At 41.8% G+C, this 21,571-nt stretch overlaps 1 protein-coding gene across 1 annotated transcript in view; it reads right to left on the bottom strand.

Moving 5' to 3' along the window:
- PPP1R9A (protein phosphatase 1 regulatory subunit 9A) overlaps positions 1 to 8,199 on the bottom strand; it is a 334,795-nt gene extending 326,596 nt beyond the window's left edge. Inside the window, exon 1 of the mRNA XM_052638347.1 lies at positions 6,808 to 8,199. Within this exon, the coding sequence (XP_052494307.1) occupies positions 6,808 to 8,199 (1,392 nt within the window). The remainder of the gene's footprint in view (positions 1 to 6,807) is intronic.
- Between the last annotated feature and the right edge of the window lie 13,372 nt (positions 8,200 to 21,571).

Below are 21,571 nucleotides of genomic sequence, written 5' to 3'. Positions count from 1 at the left end.
TTAGGTGGTGATTCTGACCATCCTCTTTGCCCCATACACTGTTTTTCCTCAGTTCACAAATATCCTCATCCCTTTCTGGATCCTGCTGTTATCTCAGCTTCCTGTCTTCTTTCTCTCCATGAAACTGCATTAACAAGCAGGCAACATTTGTGGCCCCCACATCCTGTCACTTCATCTTGAGAACACGTCACCATCCATAAAGTCCTTTATCCTTGCCCTCTAGACCTTCCTCCTATAGTCTGCTGCCCACATGGTATCCTATATTTTAACATAGCTCAAGACATGCTCACTGTGTCTCCTACATTCTCTTAAAAAGCACGCCCTTGATCCCATTTGTATGAAATGTCCAGAAGACGCAAATCCATAGAGACAGAAAGTAGATTATGTGTTTGCCAAACGATGTGGGAAGAAAGGGAATTGGGAACGACTGCTCACAGACACAGGGCTTCTTTCTAGGGTGATGGAAATATTCCAGAATTAGATAATAGTGCTGGCTGCACAACATCGTGAATATACGGAAAACCACTGAATTGTACACTTGAATATGGTGAATCTGATGTTATTTAAATTTTATCTCAAAAAAACCGACAATTAAAGATAAATGAAAATAAGGAAATACATGAGCACACACACACACACGCACACACGCACACGGCACGCCCCTCCTTCCAACTTTCCTTTTGCCTTGCAAAATAATAAACCCCCCATAAGTGGAATTATTCAGGCAGAAGCTGAATGATCATCTGTCAGCAATATGCTATTGAACGGCTAACTGAAGTGAGGAGGAAATTACACTAGATTACCCTTAAGTATTTTTCATCTTTAAGTTTCTATGTCACAAACCAAGATGAAGCGATTAGAACCAGGGTAATTTTTTAAAGTGACCAGAAAGAAAAAATGTGAAGCATTACTTGAAAAGTTACTTTTTTTTCTATTCAAAATGAAAACCGGAGACTATAATGAAGCAAAAGAACAAAAATGAGAGATTCAAAATGAAGAGCATTGGAAATTAAGAAAAAATATTAAGTAAATTAGATAATAGCACACAAACGAAGACGTGATATTCAGAACTAAACATAACAGTTGATTTGCTTATACAAAATTTATCCTGTATATAATCGCATTTTTCTATAGACATTCTGAAATCTTTTTTTCTTTTTTAGGTGAAGAAGATGTTAGGAAAAAATGCAGAAGAGATTTAAATCAGATTACTGTTGACAGGCATGTGACTAGGTTAATAGAGTAAACAATGGATGGATGACATAATAGAAAGTTATTTTCCTCAAATTCAGCCTTTTTTCTTTAAAGTTCGTTACTGCAACAATGAGCATCCTTTGTGAGGTAATTTAGAGGGGGAAAAAAATATTGTTGATGATACAAAAAGGAAGACACTTTAAACCTTTCTACTACAAATAAATTTCTACAAACATCTGTAATAGGCTACTGTAGAAAAGAATCTCATTTAAATATTAAACGACCAAATTTCAGGGGAGGGAAAAAGCTATTAGTATACACATATGCAGTATTAGAAAAGGGGTCATTCAATAACTATTCATTATTTGATTTTACACAGCACATTAATACATTTGACATATTTGCCTGGTTATAAACCATAATTTATAAAACACCAAATTTTAAAAGGAAGCTCAGTTTGAATGCTATCCAAATAAAAGCAAGCTACACAAAATGATGATTCTAATACTCTCCTTAGAAGCTTTTAAATTTAGGCTTCCAAAAGAATGAAAGAAATAGAATTTCTGAGTCTGTCAAGAACTTTCTCCTCCTGTCCTTTTATAATTAAAAATTTAGACCACACAGAGTCAAAAATATGACTTTTTAATGACCCAAACTCCTTATGAATTTAGAGACCATAATCCACTGTGGCATCCAGAAACAAGTTTACACCTGTTTCAGCTTCAAAGAATATTTTTCCATACAAGCAGCTACAGCAGAACCATCTGAAGAGCAAATTTTGTTACAAGCCCCATTCAGAAGCCAAAAGATTATATTTCAAAATCATATTCCAAATAGTGGTCTGGTGATCAGCAGCATCGGCACCAATGTGAGAGCTTGCCAGAAATGCAAAATTTCACCCCAGACCTACTACTGTGAGAGTCTTCGGTATTGCTTGGGAATATGAAATTCTATTTATAAAGGTCAAGAAAATAAATGGATTGGATGAAACTCTTAAGAAGTTATCATCACTGATGGTAGTAAGCTAACATTAAGTGACTTAGTTAAGCACAGTAATGAGAGCTTGTAAGACCAAGAGAAAAGTCACAAGACATGTTAAAATTAGGTAAGTCAGTAACCTGCAAGATATTCCAAAATAGAAAGGAATGGCAAGACCAAGCCATTATCATGCCATCTCTGGACTGACAGCGATGCCATCTCCGTATCAGCCTTCCAGTGAGCACATTCAGTATGAGGCTATTCTGGACCCTCAGGTGCTCTCACCAGGAAACGCAAATAGCCCCCACGGCTCATCAGCAGGCAAACTGGTAAACCTACAACTGCATCTAAGTGTACCTGTCCCCACTCCCTTCGATTCAGCAAGTATGTATCCCAGGAAGTAAGATGCCCAGGGCATCACGAGTCTGTGCAGAGTTCTTCCTCAACTCTAGTCCTCATAAGCAGGTACATCAGTGGGAAAGGCTGATGTGAGAGACACAGGACACATGAATTTTGTGTACCCAGGATTCAGCTACAAAAAAGTGAAAGAACTCAGGTCCTTCCTTTCAATCTCCTTGCAATCTCCTTAAGTTCGTTAACTTTCCGCCACCCTCCTCACCACCCCCCACGGTTTTCCTCTTGCTTTTGGCTGTGTTTTAAACTGATTTGATAAATCGTATGATTCAAGCATCTTAATTTGGTGGCTGAGCCTGTCTACTCCATACCTCTGGGATAGCTGGTAGTGTACTCGGAGGCTAACTACTGCATCAAGGTAATTTCCTACAAAACATCTACTGAAAAAGAAATATGCATTTCAAAAGGTCCCTGAGTGATTGATAATGCAAATTCAAGTTTAGAAGCACTGAGCGAGACTGTTAGAGAAAACTGCACAAAGACAGAAATTTGGGTGTCAGAATGATGCTCAGAACACCATCCTGAATAAAAGGCCTCATGTACCCCCCCTGAAAATAACTCACAGCCCCAGAACAGGGAGGGAATGCCAAGAAATCCATTTTCAACAACCATCATGTACGGCTTAGAGCAACACTGCAGCCATTGGTGACTCTCGTTCAACTCCATCTGTGTAAAACTCCACGCAACTTGAGAAAACACAAAGAAAAGTACAGCATAATGTATCTCAACACCAATCCAGCACTTTTGTCTTGCTGGGAATTACAAATATACACTTTTTCCGATACACTATGTTTCAAGAACACCGATCTGAAGGACCTGAGACTGCCAGAAACAGAGAAAGGGTCCCGGCTTTCTTAACAAGACTGCAGTGACGACTTGGGTCATCAAGAACAGAGGTGAACAGAATGACCTATGGAGTGACACTAACGGGCTGTATACTTCCCACTGGCCACCGGTTCCTGACTTCCTCAGCTCTGGTAATTTTATGTATTTATTGTATTTCACTGTTCCTGACACATAGTAAGGACTCAATAAATGTTCTGAAATAATTTTTTTTTTAAAATTTAAATGTCACCCTTTCTTTGATTTATCTGAGACAAATTTAATTCAATTCCTTGATTCTGAGAAATTCTTGAGAATGAATTATTCTTGAGAATAATTCCATATATCAAATATATCCATATATCAAATGAGCATATCTTCATAACACTCCCTCATTCCATACTCCAAAGTTGGATTTTATATTTTCTGTTATTAATTTCATTCTAATTTTCCATGACACAATGAAGCACATTAATCTATCCATTAAGAAACAATCTGACCATTTCTAAAAGTCATCAACAATTATATATAAAGGATATACATACACAGGAAAGATCAGCTATTATTTTGACATTTTTCTAGGTCCAGATTAAGACATCTTAGGGAAACATCAATTTATAATATCTACAGAAGAACTAAAATAGAAACTGGACACTGTCACATACATCAAGGTCATAAACCAGTTATAAAACAGGAGGCCAAAGTGTTGAGAATGTTTAGTGAAGAATAAGATGAGAGTATCAGGAAAAGAATGTATAAGCTCTAAAGATCATTTCTGTAAGGAATATGCTTGTTATTACTTCTGAAACAGGGAATGTGTTTATGTTTTAAAGGAAAAGATTTATGTTGGAAAGCACATAACTTCCCATTCCAATAAAGAAATATTTATAAAAAGAATAAGGAAACACCCATAGAGAATGGCTGAGTGTATTCCCTTCCAAATGACCTATCGAATACTATTCACGCCACACATTTAGTATAGCCAAAAACGGCTAAAGTACTCAAACGACATTAGACACTTCAGCACAGGTTTTTACACTGTGTTTCATGGGTTTTAAATGCCATGTGTTTAAGAATTGACTCCACAAGCTCACAGAGGAAGAGGTAACCTTATAGATTTTTGTGTCCTCTGCAGCTAACAGCATGAGAGTAGACATCTGACAAGCATTCAATAAACATTATTACCACTCTCTGAGGCAAAAATCTTAATTGGAGAATAATCTAAACACTACCATCATCACCACCACCAGTGGGAAAGTAGCTCTCAAGATTTCCAAGTGAATCCACTTACATGTTAAACAATGGGAACAAAAAAAGAGTAATTGTCTCATTCATTACAAAGGGCTAAGAATGTATCTTCTGTTCACAGACTGAATCCACTCCAACTAGTACAGTTAACTGCCCACTAAAACGCAGCGCCTTATCTTTCACAAATCTGATGCTTGATCCATGCTCTCAATGGAAAGCATTAAACGTATGCACTCTATTTCATTCCTTCTTATGTGAAATACAGTCTGCAGCGTGCAAATTAAGAGTCAAAACGCTTACTGGTATAAGCAATGGCAGAAAAGAAATGACTTCAACTTCAAATTATCATAGCCTAAACCCTGGTTTGTTCACAGATGAACATCCAAGTTTCAGTCATAAATCCTTTAAAATCCATTCAACCGATAACTGCAGCTATGTTTTGTGCAGCACAGGACCCAAATTCAAGGCTGGTGCTCCATCTGGGTTGATAAATTTTAGTAAGCTGCTATTCCCCATTAGGGAGTTGGTCACTGGTTTTAACAAACTCCTTGAAGAGTTCATTTCAGTTATCCCTGCCTTGCTGGATGTGTAACAATTTAATCTTGTTGCTTTCTTCCTAAGGGGTAGAAAGATGATGCTCAAATGAGAGCACTTGCAAAGGGGACTTGAACAATGAAATTTGGGAGTTGGCTGGACGGGCCTGAGGGAAAGGGACCTCTAACAAGGGTGCCTACAACTTGGGAGTAGGGGAGAGAATGACAAAGGGAGGTGGGAAAAGAGCAGCAAAGAAATTTAGTTTCCTTAGAAACTAGATTCATAGCTCCAGAAGTTATTTTAAACATAGTTTAACTTGACATGGCCCATTCTGACCCAAAACTTTGCTTTACCCAACTGAAAGGCAAGTTTGCCTGTTAACACCAGTAAATAATTTCACAGATTATTAGCTTATTTCAAGAAGGAATTTCACAGTTACAGAAGGGTCATATTTATCTTTGTTATGTAAATAACATATCTTACAGCCTTCTATGAAAGTTTTATAAGATAGAAATAACAATAGACAGTGGCTTTAGATTTTGAGGAGAAAATTTAAGAAAATGACATATCTAATTCCAAATCTACCATCTACACACACTGTGTGAGCTAAAAGTCCCTAGAAAGTGGTTGCAAACTACATACTCTGCCACCACAGCTCTCCAGATTCCCCTAAGAGGGCATGCCAGCACCTTGGGACTCAGCTGATGGGCAAAGACACTTTGAAAAAGCACTCCAGGAGATGCTGATACTCAACCAAACACCTCCTGCCCCACTGCCACTATCAGCTAATAATGTTTCACCACTCGCTGCGGATGTATTTGTGTGTGTGTGCTATTCTTCTATTCCAAATGTTAACTAAGTGAAGCCGTTAGAATAGAGCATCTGAATTCAACTGGCATTTATCCAGTTTTTAAGAGGTAAAAAGAAATCCATGAATGGCAAATCAATTTAACATCCTTTCAAACAATTCCATTTTAAAGCCATATAACAAATTCTGAACTCAAAGCTATTTAGAGTCATAGCTTTCCAATTTCAGTAGTTGAGTCCGCTAACATATTTCCACGAATCAAACATTCACTATCAAGGAGCAGTACAAAAAAAAAAAAAAAAAAGTTCCAGCATTCCTCACAATCCACTTACACTTCAGTAAGGGATAACTCAGATTTTTAAGCAAGTAAATAAAGAATATTATTTCAAGGTTATCATAACTCTCCCCTTGTACATGATCCCTCAAATCCTACAGGGTTTACGTTTAGATAATTTTATTATTTATGGATAATTTCAAGTGAAACTAGTTAAAGAAGTAATTCTCCTTCAAACTAACACTCCTGGTTTTCAGGGTTCATATTATTCATACTCCAGTCCACTGGTATGTATCTCACAATCCCCAAACTTCTTCAACCTCAGTATTGCTGTTTACACAACTACAAAACACATCCAGAAATAGCTCTCAAAACTCCAAACTCTTCAAATCACCAGACAACATATGTGTATCAACAACCTGGTAGTTTTTACAGTTGTCAGTCCTCGTCTACATAGAGTTAGGCCCAAATACTAAGAAAAAAACTTAGGGGGGGGACAACAACTCCAAAAAACAAACTAAGAAAATATACTTACCTTAATCGGAGCACTACTAAACTTAATTTTCCTGTTTGCCGGGATGTCCTCTTCTTCTGGCAATCCAGCGATCTCTGAGCATTCCACATCAGGCTGACAGTAACTGCTTTCATCACTATCTTCCTGCTCCTCCTGCTCAGTACCTGTCTCTCCCCAGTCTGAATTATACCTGGATCTCACCCTGTACACATTATAGTCACTGTGCATGTAAACATGGGAGCTGCCAAAATGATGCGGCTCTTCAAATACCTCCTTTTCACAAGCGAACCCAGATACATCAGCAGAGGTGAAATCACCACGTGCAAGTTCTCTCTTCTGTTGCATTGCTGCCTCACTCTCCACCAAACGAGCTTCTGCGTCTTCTGAAGGTTCGTTCTGTGGTGAAGGGATTTCAGGCTCTGGCACTGCCTCGCTTTCAGCACCAGGTTCTTCAGGGGTGTGTCTGTCAGTTCTGTCGGGAGCCTCCTGGTTAGATGCGGGGTCCTCGGCTGCCGTGCTCTGCCGCGCCTCCTCACCGCGCACAGACGCTAGAGAGGTACTTTTCGAAGCCACCTCTAGCCCTGGGCTTGTGCTACTCTTCCGAGCATCCTCTGCATCGTCACTGTGCTTGCTTGGAGGAGACCAAGAACTAGAATCCTTCAGGTGTCCAAAGGTGTCAAGGTTTGTAACGGTAACAGATGGTAAATTCAGGGGATAATGCCCAGTCACTGAGTATTCGTTGTTCTCAGCCTTCTCGGAAGTGACGGCACTGGGGGAATCGGTGTTCTCAAATACTGCACTCAGTTGACTCACAGTTGGGGAGACAGCCTCGGTCCGGGAGCTAAGACTGTCCAAGGAATCAGTACTGCCTCGGTTGGACTTGGAACCACCCCATTCATCCTGAGGTTCACTCCCTCCAGCTTTCTCCTTCTTTGGGGAATAGCGGTTGTTTTGTCCTGACTCATGCACACTTCTCTCAAACATCTTGCGAGTTTCTGTGAACTTAGAATATGAAGGGCCATCGTACATTGTGTCAAATCTGCTAATTCGTTCTGAAACAGAGGACTCCAACTTCACAACCGAGCCATCTGTTTTTTCCAGAAACTCTCTGGGCTTCATTCGCCTCTGAGGGGATGAGGGTCCCTTGCCCCTTGTTTTGGCAATGACCGCAGCATTCTCACTGGGTTCCATACCCATCTGCATAAATAGGTTTTTAATTCTGTTGACATTGGAGCCATATTTCCTCCCCCTGCTCTGCTGGGAGCCCTCACCTTCTTTTGTTTTCTGTTCCCCATCTGACTTGGGTTTGTCAAAGGTACTTTTCAATGCCTGGAACTCAGTTCTATATGCATTCCTGTGAGGAGAGGCACTTCTGAGCGTGGTACGTTCACCCGAAGACTCAGTTTTCAACATTTTTACTTCAGGGGTGAAAAGCCAATGTTCATAATGATCAAGAAAAAAAAACCAAAAAAACAAAACACCTCTCTTCTCTAATCACCAGTATCTGGTCAAGAAAAAGTACCTCTCAAATGGCATACTGTGTCAGTGATCCTCCCAACAGGTGTATTAGGAAATTATTCAGTCAAGAGTTACACAAAATGGCTTTTTCAAAGCAAGACTACAGGTTCATCTGTAACAGAAAAGAATGAATTTCTGAATTCATTTACTTATTTGAATTTATGCTTAGTCAACTATTAATACATTTTTCAAAGTGGCTTAGCCACATGTCAACTAAGAAATTACTTTTTGAACTGGAAACTTCAAAGTCAAGAATTTAAAAGTAATAACTCTGATCAATCTTGGGTAACAAAACTGTTTCAAACATAACTTGAGGACCCCCACACACACACCAAAATCACACACACACATACAAGTGACACATAAGTACACTTGAAAGCAATACTTCAGCCCCAGTTTTGGTTGGTTTTGTGAATGACCTTAAAAGAAACCAGCTGTCCCCAGATCTTTAAAAAATCATCAAACTATCCAGAAAAATGAAATTCACTTGAGATTCCCCACATCAGGTAGAACTTATTCTTTTTGTACAAGCATAATTAAAAGTTCAGAATCTATGTTTACAAACTCCAAAACATGGCTACAGCGGCTTATTCCATTCTTTCTGGTCCGACATTCTCGTCTATATCAGCCCCAAAGCAACCCTAGTGCAATTTCAGACCAAAACAAGCATAATAACGTTCTTAAATGGCAGTAAGTTGCACTCCAAGTTCAGAACCATATCAAATATTTGGAAGTTTCCTAAGAGTGAACATTATTAATTATAGAGTGGGATATACAATATCATGGGAATCAATGTATGAGAACGTGACGATCAGAAGGTAAACAGACCATGAAACCTCTTTTCACAGCCCTGATTTGTTTATTACACTTGCCTCTAACTTACTACAAGCTCAGAATACAACGCAATGCATGCTGGCCGGTTTCCTCAAGCCCACAGCTGGATTTTACATCAATATGCCAGCAAATACTTCAAGATCCGCTGTGGAGCAGACACTGTAGTTCTAAAGATTTTTCATTTTGTTTTTGTTTTGTTGTGTTTTTTAATATTAGGCCGAGCCCTATCACCCGCACGCTCCATCAGATGAGGAAGCACACACTTTCATTGAAACCGTCTCCAACCAAACTCGGCTCCTGGCCCAGCACGCATGCATGGCCCATGCAGACAAACAAGGAAGGCTTCAGAGTGTGGAGCCTGTTTTTCTGTCAGGCATCGACAATCTCCTTCTACCCTGACATTTGTTTCAGCCTTCACACCCTACTCCCCCACCCCCACCCTCACACCCCACTCCCGCCCCCGCCAATTCCAAACCCCGAAGAGGCGGGGGCGGGGGCGATGGGGCCGCCGGGGGATTCAAAACCTGCCCTCACAAAAGACAAACATAAATAACACCAACTTGAGAGGCAGCCGATTCCCAAGCCTGGTTCGGGACGCAATCCCTCGGCCCCCGGGCAGGGGCAGGGCCGGGAGAGCAGGTGACGCCAAGCGCTATGGTAGGAGGTCGCGGACTAGCTTTGTGCCAAGAAGCACCTGAAGTCCTAACACATTGGCTGAGGCTCCGGGCGGCTGCCAGGCGGATGCCGGCGTGGCTCGGGGAAAGCCGAGCTCCCCAGCCACATTAAAAAAAAAAAAAAAGGAAAAAATTACAGGGTAATGCTAATAAATCCCTTTGTTTTTCGTCCCAGAGTGCCAGAAGACAATAGATCCCACTGATAATGCCTCTGATCCTCAACCTATCGCTCCCCAACCGCAACCCACCCCCACCCTCAGCCTGCAACTCAGCCTTTGTACATCCCGATTTTTTCCTCCTCATCTCCACCCTCCCCAACTCCTCGCCCCGCGCACAGCCTCCCCCTTACCCGAGCCGGAGCCGCCGCCGGCGGGGAGGGTCAGGCGGCCGTGGCTCCCACCCCCTCCTCCGAGGCGCCCCCCGCCCCGCGGTGGCCGCAACTCGGCTCGGCGCCGGCCCGCTCGCCGCCCCTCCACCCGCTCCTCACGGCGCAGCGCGGAGGGCGGCTGCGGCGGCCGCTTCCACTCGCGCCGCGGCCCCCACGCGCGCCCGGCCCGCGGAGGGCGGCCCGGGGAGGCGCGCTGCACTGCCCAACGCCATTGCGGGCGGGCGGCGGCCCGGGCCCCGAGGCGCTCGCACCCGCGGGCCGGCCTGGGGCGGGGGTCCCGGCCGGGGCAGGGGCCTCGCCCACGTGCGACCGCGCGCGCCGGGCCGTTTGGCCGGCCGCGGAGCCGAGGTGGAATGGGGGAGAGGCCGCGGGGGTGAGGAAGGCCCGGGGTAACAGGTGCCTCACCTCGGCTGATGGGATTAACTCTAGGGCCGCAGAGAGAGGGAGCCCGGCAGCAAAATCCCAGGAGAGGGAGAGAGGGAGCCTCTGGCGGCCAACGGAGGGCGAAAAGCACCGGCCCGAGGCGAGGCCGCCCTACCCCGCCCCCAGCCCCGCGCCGTGGGCGAAGAGCCCCTCGGGCTTGGGGCACGGCCTGCCCTTCGGCTCGGGTCTTGGTGCCGCGAGAACTGGGTTCTTGGGGCCCCATCCCAGAGAGTCTGCAGTTAACTCCATGACCCTAGGGCATCTAAAACCCTGGGCCACGCTCCTGGCCTGCAAGGCCAATCCCTAGGCCTAGATCCAGAATGGCCGCCACTTAGGCTGCTGCGCCTCACCTAACACCCACCTTGACCTCAAGGCGCCACTGCTAAAAAGACAGAGACGAGGAACTCTTCTGGCTTTCTCGTCAGGAAAGAGTTTTTCAGACTCTCCCGCCCAACCCCCCACCCCTTTTATAAATGCTCAGTACCCCCTCCTTTCCCCATCAAAAATACAGCAAGTGTTACAGCCTTCCTGCAAAATATAAGATCTATCATGACTGTCAACAGAGACCTTTAAACCAATCCTCAAAAAAAAAAATGGAGTAGGAACTTTTAAGGATAATTTTTCAAGAAGGTAAAAATATACTCTAATACAAATGTAAAATGAAGATGTGTCAAAAATGTTATTTGACTCATCAGTTAGGGAGGGAACACCAAGATATAACCCGTCCAAATGACAATGTGAAGAACAAAACTTCATGGAAAATCAGAAAAGAGGTAAAACTGGTTAATAAGGCACCAAAATGTAATGTTTTGAATTATCTCCCATACAGGGTAGTAATCAACTGTATCTCTTCAGGAACAAAATGATTTTGTATTTCTACAGGTAAGAACCATTTGCAGTATCCTTAAGTTTCTAGGGCTTATAGAATGGTAAAAAGTCTATAGTCAAAGGCAGGCAAAGGTGCAAAATACTGTAGAACCATGAAGAATCCCAGGAGTCCCCAGCCTCCCTCTGGGATCTAATTAATGTCTGATGATCTGAGGTGGAGCTGAAGTAATAGAAATAAAGTGAAGTAATAGAAATAAAGAGCACAGTAAACATAATGCATTTAAATCATCCTGAAACCATCACCCTCAATCCAGTCCCTGGACATACTGTCTTCCACTAAACAAGTCCCTGGTTCCAAAAAGATTGGTGACTACTGCTGTAGTAACATCCAGCATTCCATTGAAAGGACACTCAATAATCTTTTTGTCCATTTTAAAGCCTTACATGAGTTTTTCCAAGGGAACCATTATTACCTGCATTTTTACAGATGGGAAGACAGATTTAGGTTTTGTAACTTACCTACAGCTTACTCACTAGGGCTTCCCAGGTGGCACAGTGGTAAAGAATCTGCCTGCAATGCAGGCGAACAGGGATCGATCCCTGAGTCAGGAAGATCCCCTGGAGAAGGAAATGGCACCTTGCTCCAATATTCTTGCCTGGAAAATTCCATGGGCAGAGGAGCCTGATAGGCTACAGTCAATGGAGCCGCCAAGAGTCAGACACAACTGGATGACTGAGCACACAGCTTTATCACTAGAAAGTGATTATAGCTACATATGAACTCTGGCCAGTCTGTACACAGAAGCTATATACTCTTGAAGCAAAATCTTTTCTCATTTAATTTCAAAAGAGTTTTGTCGCTACCCAATTCTATGTATCTCTTATTTTGAACAGTGGAGTTTTTTTTTCTTCAAGCCTCACCAAATTCTGGGTGCTTTCCCAAGGAATTGGCATTCTCTGTCTACAACGTGGATGTCACTTCTATAAGCATAAACAGATGTAACAGGCAATGTGAGGGGGCTGTGGTTCCAGTCTCCACTTTCGGAAAGAACATTTGTGCAGTCTGGGGTAAATGAGTGGAAAAGTTCCTGTCATTTATTTGCAGTATGGAAACCATGTTTTTTAGGAGAATAACTTAAATAAATGCAGGAACCTAATCACTGAGTTCTATCTGTAGATGAGGGGGCAGAGTTGGCGACAAAACCAGTCTTACACCTCTGTACAAAAAGATGATTCATGCAGAAAAGCAGCCTAAAGAATTCGGTTGGTTTGGGTTTCTTTTTTTTTTTTTTTTTTTTTAATATGAACCTTCTGGAAAAATTCATAGTGAAGGGATGAATGACAGAGTTTTTAAAACATAATTTTAGATTCCTGGCTTGCCCATTATCCACCTTCCATTTCTAACACTTACCTGAATGTTTGAAGGGACTACTAGACCACTACTAACTAATCCAATACATGTGGTTATTTAACTTAAATCATATACAATTTAAAATTAAGTTCTGGGCTTCCCTGGAGCCTCAGTGGTAAAGAATCTGCCTACTGACACAGGAGACGCAGGTTCAATCCCTGATCTGGGAAGATCCCACATGCCTTGAGCCAGCTAAAGCGGTGCGCCACTACTGAGCCTGTGCTCCAAAGCCCAGGGGGCGCGACTACTGAAGCCTGCCAGCCCTAAATAAAGCCTGTGCTCCACAAGAGAAGTCACTGCAGTGAGAAACTCTTGCTATAGAAAGTAGCCCCTCTCTCCACAGCTAAAGAAAAGCCCGGGCAGCAACAAAGACCTGGTAAAGCCAAAAATAAACAAAACTTAACACTTAAAAAAATAAGTAAGAGAATTGAGTTCCTTCGTCCCACTAGCCACATTTGAAAGATTCAGTAACTACATGTGGCTGGGGGCTACCCTATTGAACAGGATAAATACAGAACATTTTCATCACCGAAATTTCTATTGAATGGTGCCATCATAGACAACATTTGCACTTCTCTACATTAGGAAAGGTATTTTGACTTTATAAGGAGAATTGATGCTTTTGAACTGTGGTGTTGGAGAAGACTCTCGAGAGTCCCTTGGACTGCAAGGAGATCCAACCAGTCCATTCTGAAGGAGATCAACCCTGGGATTTCTTTGGAAGGAATAATGCTGAAGCTAAAACTCCAGTACTTTGGCCACCTCATGCGAAGAGTTGACTCATTGGAAAAGACTCTGATGCTGGGAGGGATTGGGGGCAGGAGGAGAAGGGGACGACAGAGGATGAGATGGCTGGATGGCATCATTGACTCGATGGATGCGAGTCTGAGTGAACTCCAGGAGTTGGTGATGGACAGGGAGGCCTGGTGTGCTTCGATTCATGGGGTCGCAAAGAGTCGGACATGACTGAGCAACTGAACTGACCTGAACTGAAGGGTCAAAACTTAGTTCAATAGATCATTAATGTGTAGGGGATAAGAGGTCATAAATTTTGCATTTGCTAATTGGAAAGGGACTGGGGCGGTGCTTTTGTTTAGTAGCTAAGTCCGGTCTGACTTTTTCTCAGACTGTAGCCCACCAGGCTCCTTTGTCCATGGGTTTCTCAAACAAGAATACCGGAGTGGGTTGCCATTTCCTTCTCCAGGGGATCTTCCTGACCCAGGGCTCAAACTCACGTCTCCTGTGTCTCCTACATTGTAGGCAGATTGCTTACCACTGAGCCACCAAGGAATCCCTGGTCAGTGTTAGGTGGAGTTTAGTACTGACATACAAGACATCCAAAATGCAATATATTTGGGGAAGATGGGAATTTTTATTTTCATATGTGATTTGTTTTACAAATCATGTAGAATATTGTGGGCTGTTATTCTTATTTCCTTTGTAACCAATAGTAATGCAATTAATAAGAAAGGACCATAAGATTAGTGAAAGGTCAGGGTAAGGTCAGGCGTGCTGAGGCATGCCCGGGCATGTTGCCCGGGCATGTCGGGACATGCCCCGGCAGAGGGCGCTGCAGACACACCCCGGAGACGGGCCGGCAGCCAAGCCGACCGATCAGGAGCCAACATGAAGCCCTCACCGTCCAATCAGGAACCAACATGGAGCCCTTGAACACCAATCACCGCTGAGCCCGCGTTTTCTTCCTTATATGGGAGCCCCGGCCCGGGCTATAAAACCCCTTCCCCACCCCTCACACCTCGCAGACTCCACAGACTCCTTTTACCCCGCAGACTCCATTTGCTTCGCAGACCCTCCTCGCTCCCCTGCTTACCCGCCCCCAGGAGTTCTGCCCGAGAGCGACCACCCAATAAAAGGCCCTGTTCAACGGTCCATAGGGGTGGTTCCTTCTTCCCGTGGTGTTTCTTACAATTAGTACAATAAAAAGTACAAAATGTATTCTACCTTGTTTTAGGGGTTTATCAATGTAATTTTTTCAGTTTTCATAATGGATATTCTGAGTATCTATTCAAATAATTAAATTATTCATATGTGAAAATGACATATTGGGTGTAATTGTGAAATTAAGCCTAAATCAAGTCTGAATCAAATTTTAAAACGAGAGAAAATTGACTAAGCTGAGTCTGAAACAGCTCATCACTCCTTGATTTATAGCATGAAAGCACCTGGCTGATGGTGTGTTACCAGAAGTTCATAAAGGGAGAGAAAAGAATAGAACCAACATGGAGTTCTCTAGAATAATTTTTATTTACTTGTTTATTATTGTTAGCTGTGCTGGGTCTTCGTTGCTGCATGAGGGCTTTCTCTAGTTGCAGCAAGCGAGGGCTACTCTTTGCTGCAGCACCTGGAGTTCTCATTGTAGTGGCTTCATTTATTTCAGAGCTCAGGCTGTAGGCATACAGGCTTCATTAGCTGCAGCCTACAGGCTCAACAGTTGTGCCGTGCAGGCTCTAGGGCATGCAGGCTTCAGTAGTTAGGGCCTTAGTTGCTCCGAGGCATGTGGAAGCTTCCTGGATCAGGGATCAAACCTGTGTTCCTTGCATTGGCAGGCAGATTCTTATCCACTGTGCCACCAGGGGAATCCTAGAATAATTTTTTTATGAAATAAGCAAAGTAAGGGAAGAGCAATTCCATTCCTATCCAGGGTGACTTCCCAACCTAGAGATCAAACCCAAGTCAGGTCTCCTGCATTGGCAGGTGGGTTCTTTACCATTAGTGCCCCCTGGGAAGCCCTGGTTTTACCCATAACTCTAGCATAAAAGGATATTTTACTCATACTGTTGTTTCTGTACCAGTATTAATAAGAAAAGTGTGTTGACAGTAATGAGTCACTTGTTTACAAAACGTTAGTTATAACTGCTTATTTTACATTTGTAAATTTCAGAGTGCATCGTCATCTTCAGATGCAAATGATATTCTTGCATCTTAGAGGTCCATCTTTTAAAATAACCATCCCTGTTTAAAGGTAAAAACTGTTATTTTTTAGTCTTACAATATTTCACACATACTTCATTGTAGCAGTAAAATATATTCCTCTAAAATCATGATAGAGTCGCCAGGCTTACATTCAGAAATCATCAGAGATTTCTGTAATCTCTGATTTTTGTCAAGCTAGTTATAAAATTAAGCTTAAATCCATAAATGGATTTTGTAATCTATGAGGTATCATTTCTGTCTATATAAATTGATAATGATTCAGCATGAATTTCTACCTACATTCATGGTTTGGGCATGCCATTGAAAATCATACCATCATTTTGGTTCATTTCTCATTCTACAATATATCCAGTATCTTGGCTTTTCAGCCTAAACTTGGTTCATGATAAGTTTGAGTACTTTTATTTGTTGCAAGTAATAAACTATAGAACTTCTTGGGATTTCTTAAAGTCATTTTTAAGTTATTATTAACTTATTAGCTCTTCAAATAATCCACAGTAGACTTGCACGGTACCTTTAGGCTAAAAGTGATATATTTTCTCTTTTTTCCCTATTTTTACTTTTTTGGTTGCTCACACAAAACACCCCAAACCAAGAGATTTGTTGGATGAGACATTGGTGTGATGTTTTCATGACCGTCACTGCTTCTCAGGTTGAAACAATAACTGCTATACCAATTCTTTTCGGTTTTCAGTTTCATAGTGGTGAAAATGGCATGTTTATAAACAAGTGTTAGGTATTTATCTGTCTCTCCAGAAACGCATTTTACTTTCAGCAGATTAGCCTCTCTGGTAGAAGGATTCCAGGAGTGGTTTTCCACTTGCGAATCCTCCACCCACAGGGCACACCTGAACTCTGGCATCCTTGCGATCGGCATGTTGTCTACTGTGCTTCAGAATAATTCATTATCCTAAGACTGAAACAAATGAGAGAGACACACTGATCCTTCGCTGAGAGACCAGGTAGCAGAGAGTCAACAGTTGAAATTGAAAACCTTTTACTGAAATTCATATTCAGTACTTTTATTCCCCTAGAGATGCTAAGCCTAGTTCTTGAGCTATAAAATAGCATAGTTCTTTGCACACAATTGTTGGGGGAAATAGTTGTCCAAAGCAGTCTTAATTGTGAAAATATGGGGTGGGGGAATATCAAAGAATAACAAAAGTATCTCAGTAGCTTCTTCACTCCTTGGCGTTAGCCTTGATGAATTAATTATTAAAGTAAGTAGATAAACACCTCTATTTGTCTCCAATTAAACAGGAGAGTTCTGTGATTTTATTTCAATTTCCAGTCTAGTTCTAGTGATAAAACCATCTTGAGAAGGTCCATTATAGTCCCACTTCACACAAAATTCAAATTGTAGCAAGCTGCATTTTAAAAAAACACTAGTATATTTCATTTGTAGATGTGGTCATATGCTTTTAGAAATAAAAAATTTGCTCTGAAGTTGTTAGTACATTTTCTGTAGGGTCTTAGCCATGATGCTGATGTCCACTTTAGACTCTTGTCAATTACCATTAACACAATAGTTTCAAGTGAAGTTTAAATCACATGTTTATACATGCAAATCTTTTAAACTGTATGAAGTATGAACAAGAACTTATCCTAATTAGTGGGCAGATATTAAACAACCAATCCTCTTGTTCTCGCCTTACGACAGTTCCCAACACTTGTTACTGTATTCGGAAATGTTGCTGGATTTAGAGTTAGTTTCTTCTTGACTGGTCTTCCCTGGTAGCTCAGTTGGTGAAGAATCTGCCTGCAATGCAGGAGATCCCAGTTCGATTCCTGGATCAGGAAGATCTGCTGGAGAAGGGATAGGCTACCCACTCGAGTATTATTGGGCTTCCCTTGTTGTTCAGCTGGTAAAGAATCTGCCTGCAATGTGAGAGATCTTGGTTCAATCCCTGGGTTGGGAAGATCCCCTAGAGAAGGGAAAGGCTACCCACTCCAGTATTCTGGCCTGGAGAATTCCATGGACTGTATAGTTCACAGACTCACAGAGTTGGACACCACTCTTCTTGATTGATCATGGTGATTTTAGTCACTAAGTCATGTCCAGCTCTTGCCACCACGTGGACTGTAACCCACCAGGCTCCTCTGTCCATGGGATTTCCAGGCAAGAATACTGGAGTAGGTTGCCATTTACTTCCTTCTCTCTTGATTAAGGCACTACAAACTGTGTGATATGGATCACATACTTTCCCAGCTTTTTGTTGTTCAGTTCAGTTCAGTCGCTCAGTCATGTCCAGCTGTTTGCAACCCCATGAAATACAGCACGCCAGGCCTCCCTGTCCATCACCAACTCCTGGAGTTTGCCCAAACTCATGTGCATCAAGTCGGTGATGCCATCCAGCCATCTCATCCTCTGTTGTCCCTTTCTATTCCTTCCCCCAATCCCTCCCAGCATCAGGGTCTTTTCAAATGAGTCCACTCTTCGCATGAGGTGGCCAAAGTTCTAGAGTTTCAGCTTCAGCATCAGTCCTTCCAAAGAATACCCAGGACTGATCTCCTTCAGAATGGACTGGTTGGATCTCCTTGCAGTCCAAGGGACTCTCAAGAGTCTTCTCCAACACCACAGTTCAAAAGCATCAATTCTTCGGCACTCAGCCTTCTTCACGGTCCAACTCTCACGTCCATACATGACCACTGGAAAAACCATTGCCTTGACTAGACGGACCTTTGTTGGCAAAGTAATGTCTCTGCCTTTGAATATGCTACCTAGGTTGGTCATAACTTTCCTTCCAAGAAGTAAGCTGTTGTTCTTAGAAGAAAACAAAATTTCAAACTGAAAGTATAACATGTTAGGTTTTTTAAAAGGTATTGATATAGGTAAAATAAAGAGACCAGTTTGTCTGCAAAATCTTGTGTCTGAATCCTGCTCTTGATTTTTTGTACAGTTGAGCAAAGTACTGTTAAATTCTACTTTAATAATTATCTGGTTTTGGTATCAGGGTGCTGGAGGCCTTGTAGAATGAGTTTGGGAGTTTTCCTTTCTCTGCAATTTTCTGGAAGACTTTGAGCACAGCAATCCCAAAACTGGTCATGTATCCTGAGAAAACCATAATTGAAAAAGACACATGTACCCCAGTGTTCATTGCAGCACTATTTACAGTAGCTAGGACATGGAAGCAAACTAGACATCCATCGACAGATAAATGCGTAAAGAAGTTGTGGCACGGATATACAATGGAATATTACTCAACCATAAGAAGGAATGCATTTGAGTCAGCTCTAATGAGGTGGATGAACCTGCCTAATATAAAAGTAAGTCAGAAAGAGAAACGCCAGTATTGTGTATGAATGCATATGTGTGGAATCTAGAGGGATGGTACTAATGAGACTATTTGTAGAGTAGTGATGGAGATGCAGATATAGAGAACAGACTTGTGGACATAGTTGGGGAAGGAGAGGGTATTGAAACTGGAGACTGAATTGGGAGAGGAACACTGAGATGTACACTTTACCATGTGTACAATGGATAGTCCGTGGGAATTTGCTGTGTGATGCAGTGAGCTCAAACCCAGTGCTTTGTGACAATCGAGAGGGGTGGGTGGAGTGAGAGGTAAGGGGGTGCGGTTTAAGAGGGAGGGGATGTGTGTATGCCTATGGCTGATTCATGTTGCTGTATAACAGACAGCAGAAATATTCTAAAGCAACTATCCTCCAATTAAAAAAAAAAAAAGAAATGCTCTTATATATTTATGGTCTAATAAAAGTCTTCTAAGGAAAAGAAAGTAATTACCTGGCCTACAACCTAAGTTTTGTTCCCTTATAGTACATTATTTTTAACAGAAAGCCATGGGCTTTCTTTTCTTACCAAAATGGTATATGTCTATGAAGAAAAGTCAGAATACGATTTATTTCCTTATAGGAGTGTGACAAAACTTGAACAATAATCTAAAACTCATATTTATTTTGTGAATACCATAAAAGTAGAGTGAACAGTTGAAAGTAGTTTAATGCCTAGCTGGATTCTCAATGGAAATGAAATTCATATTTTATGGTACTGAGAATAGAAACAAACACATCATTGAGAGGTGAAATTGAGTTTATATTAAAATTTTAGAAGGGAGTTATAGTTTCAAAAACAAAAACAAAATGTAATCTTAGCCAAAAATGTAAATTTGACCTGATATAGCTTTAACTCAGTTGAACTTTGTGGATTTAATTTTTTTTTTTTTTTGCTTTGTTCTAGAAGCTAACAATCTATTCTGATGTTAGTTTGTGAAGCCTGAAAATTTTCTTATGATAAATTACTTATATTTGAGTACAGTGTGCTGTAATATAATTTATGCAAAGTGTACATATTTTGCAAATTCATAAACTGAGCTCAACTCAAGAGCCTCAGAAATTAATCAAGACCAGCAACATAGAACCAAATGATAGACCACCACATGCTCACCCAAAGGACAGTTGGACCAAGACCAAATGAGCCATTTAGATGCATAAATGAAAGTCATTTATTACGTGATCATTTTCCAAACAGCAAACACATTTTTAAAAACCTAACACTAAGCTTAAAACTGACACCGAGATACTCTCAAGTAAGTGACGACCCAGAAACTTACATATTTATATATAGGCACATTTTCCAAAACATTTGTACATTGTCATCACATTATTGAAACCATTTTGATCACTTCTGTGGGATTTTCAAATCACAAGGTCGATGCATGCTATGATTTTAATTTTGCTTTAAATGAAATTTCTCCAACTATGGAAAATATGACTTCTCTGCAAGATCCTAGCCGTATGTTCAGGTATATAAAACCTAAGAAATATAAGGAACAAACAATTCATAACAGAGGGATCAATAAAAATATAAAATGCTTCCAATAAATTACTATCTGGTTCACCATGTAGGTTCACCATGTAGGTTCACCACGTAGAAATCAAATACACAATTAACTTTGATAGAAGTGTAAGTGTCAGTTGCTCAGTAATGTCCAACTCTTTGTGACTCCATGGACTATAGGCTGCCAGGCTCCTCTGTCCTTGGGATTCTCCAAGCGAGAACAGTGGAGCCATTCCTTTCTCTAGAGGATCTTCCCAACCAGGGGTGGAACCCACGTCTCCTACATTGGCAGGCGGATTCTTTGTCACTGAGCCACCTGGGAAGCACAGTCTTCCTAGCCAACCATATATCTTAAAGAGCAATAAAATTTTTCTAACATTTCTTATGCTGTTTAAAAAGACACCTGGTGTTGATAAAAAGTAAGAATAGATGCCTCTCTAAAGCCTGGAGTATAGAATTGCTCAGTCTTTCAAGTAGAAGGACTGTGCATTCAGAACTAGGATATTTGAACTGTTAACTCACTTCTATATTACATTGCCTATGCCGGATCATTTGGTGTAAACTAGCCTCTTTCTCCGGAGAAGGCAATGGCACCCCACTCCAGTACTCTTGCCTGGAAAATCCCATGGATGGAGAAGCCTGGTAGGCTGCAGTCCATGGGATCCCAAAGAGTCGGACACGACTGAGCGACTTCACTTTGACTTTTCACTTTCATGCATTGGAGAAGGAAATGGCAACCCACTCCAGTGTTCTTGCCTGGAGAATCCCAGGGATAGGGGAGCCTGGTGGGGTGCCGTCTCTGGGGTCTCACAGAGTCGGACACAACTGAAGCAATTTAGCAGCAGCAGCAGCCTCTTTCTCAATCTGAAACTCTAAACGCTATCCTCCACTTTCCCGTTCTCCCTTCTATGTTTCAAATCTGAAAGTAAATTTCTCTCCTTACCACCCTTCTTCCT

Source organism: Budorcas taxicolor, chromosome 4, assembly GCF_023091745.1.
Source record: "Budorcas taxicolor isolate Tak-1 chromosome 4, Takin1.1, whole genome shotgun sequence".
NCBI classification, from domain to species: domain Eukaryota; kingdom Metazoa; phylum Chordata; class Mammalia; order Artiodactyla; family Bovidae; genus Budorcas; species Budorcas taxicolor.
The sequence above is the reverse complement of the archived record's forward strand: the minus strand, read 5'-3'. Positions and strand labels throughout refer to the sequence as shown.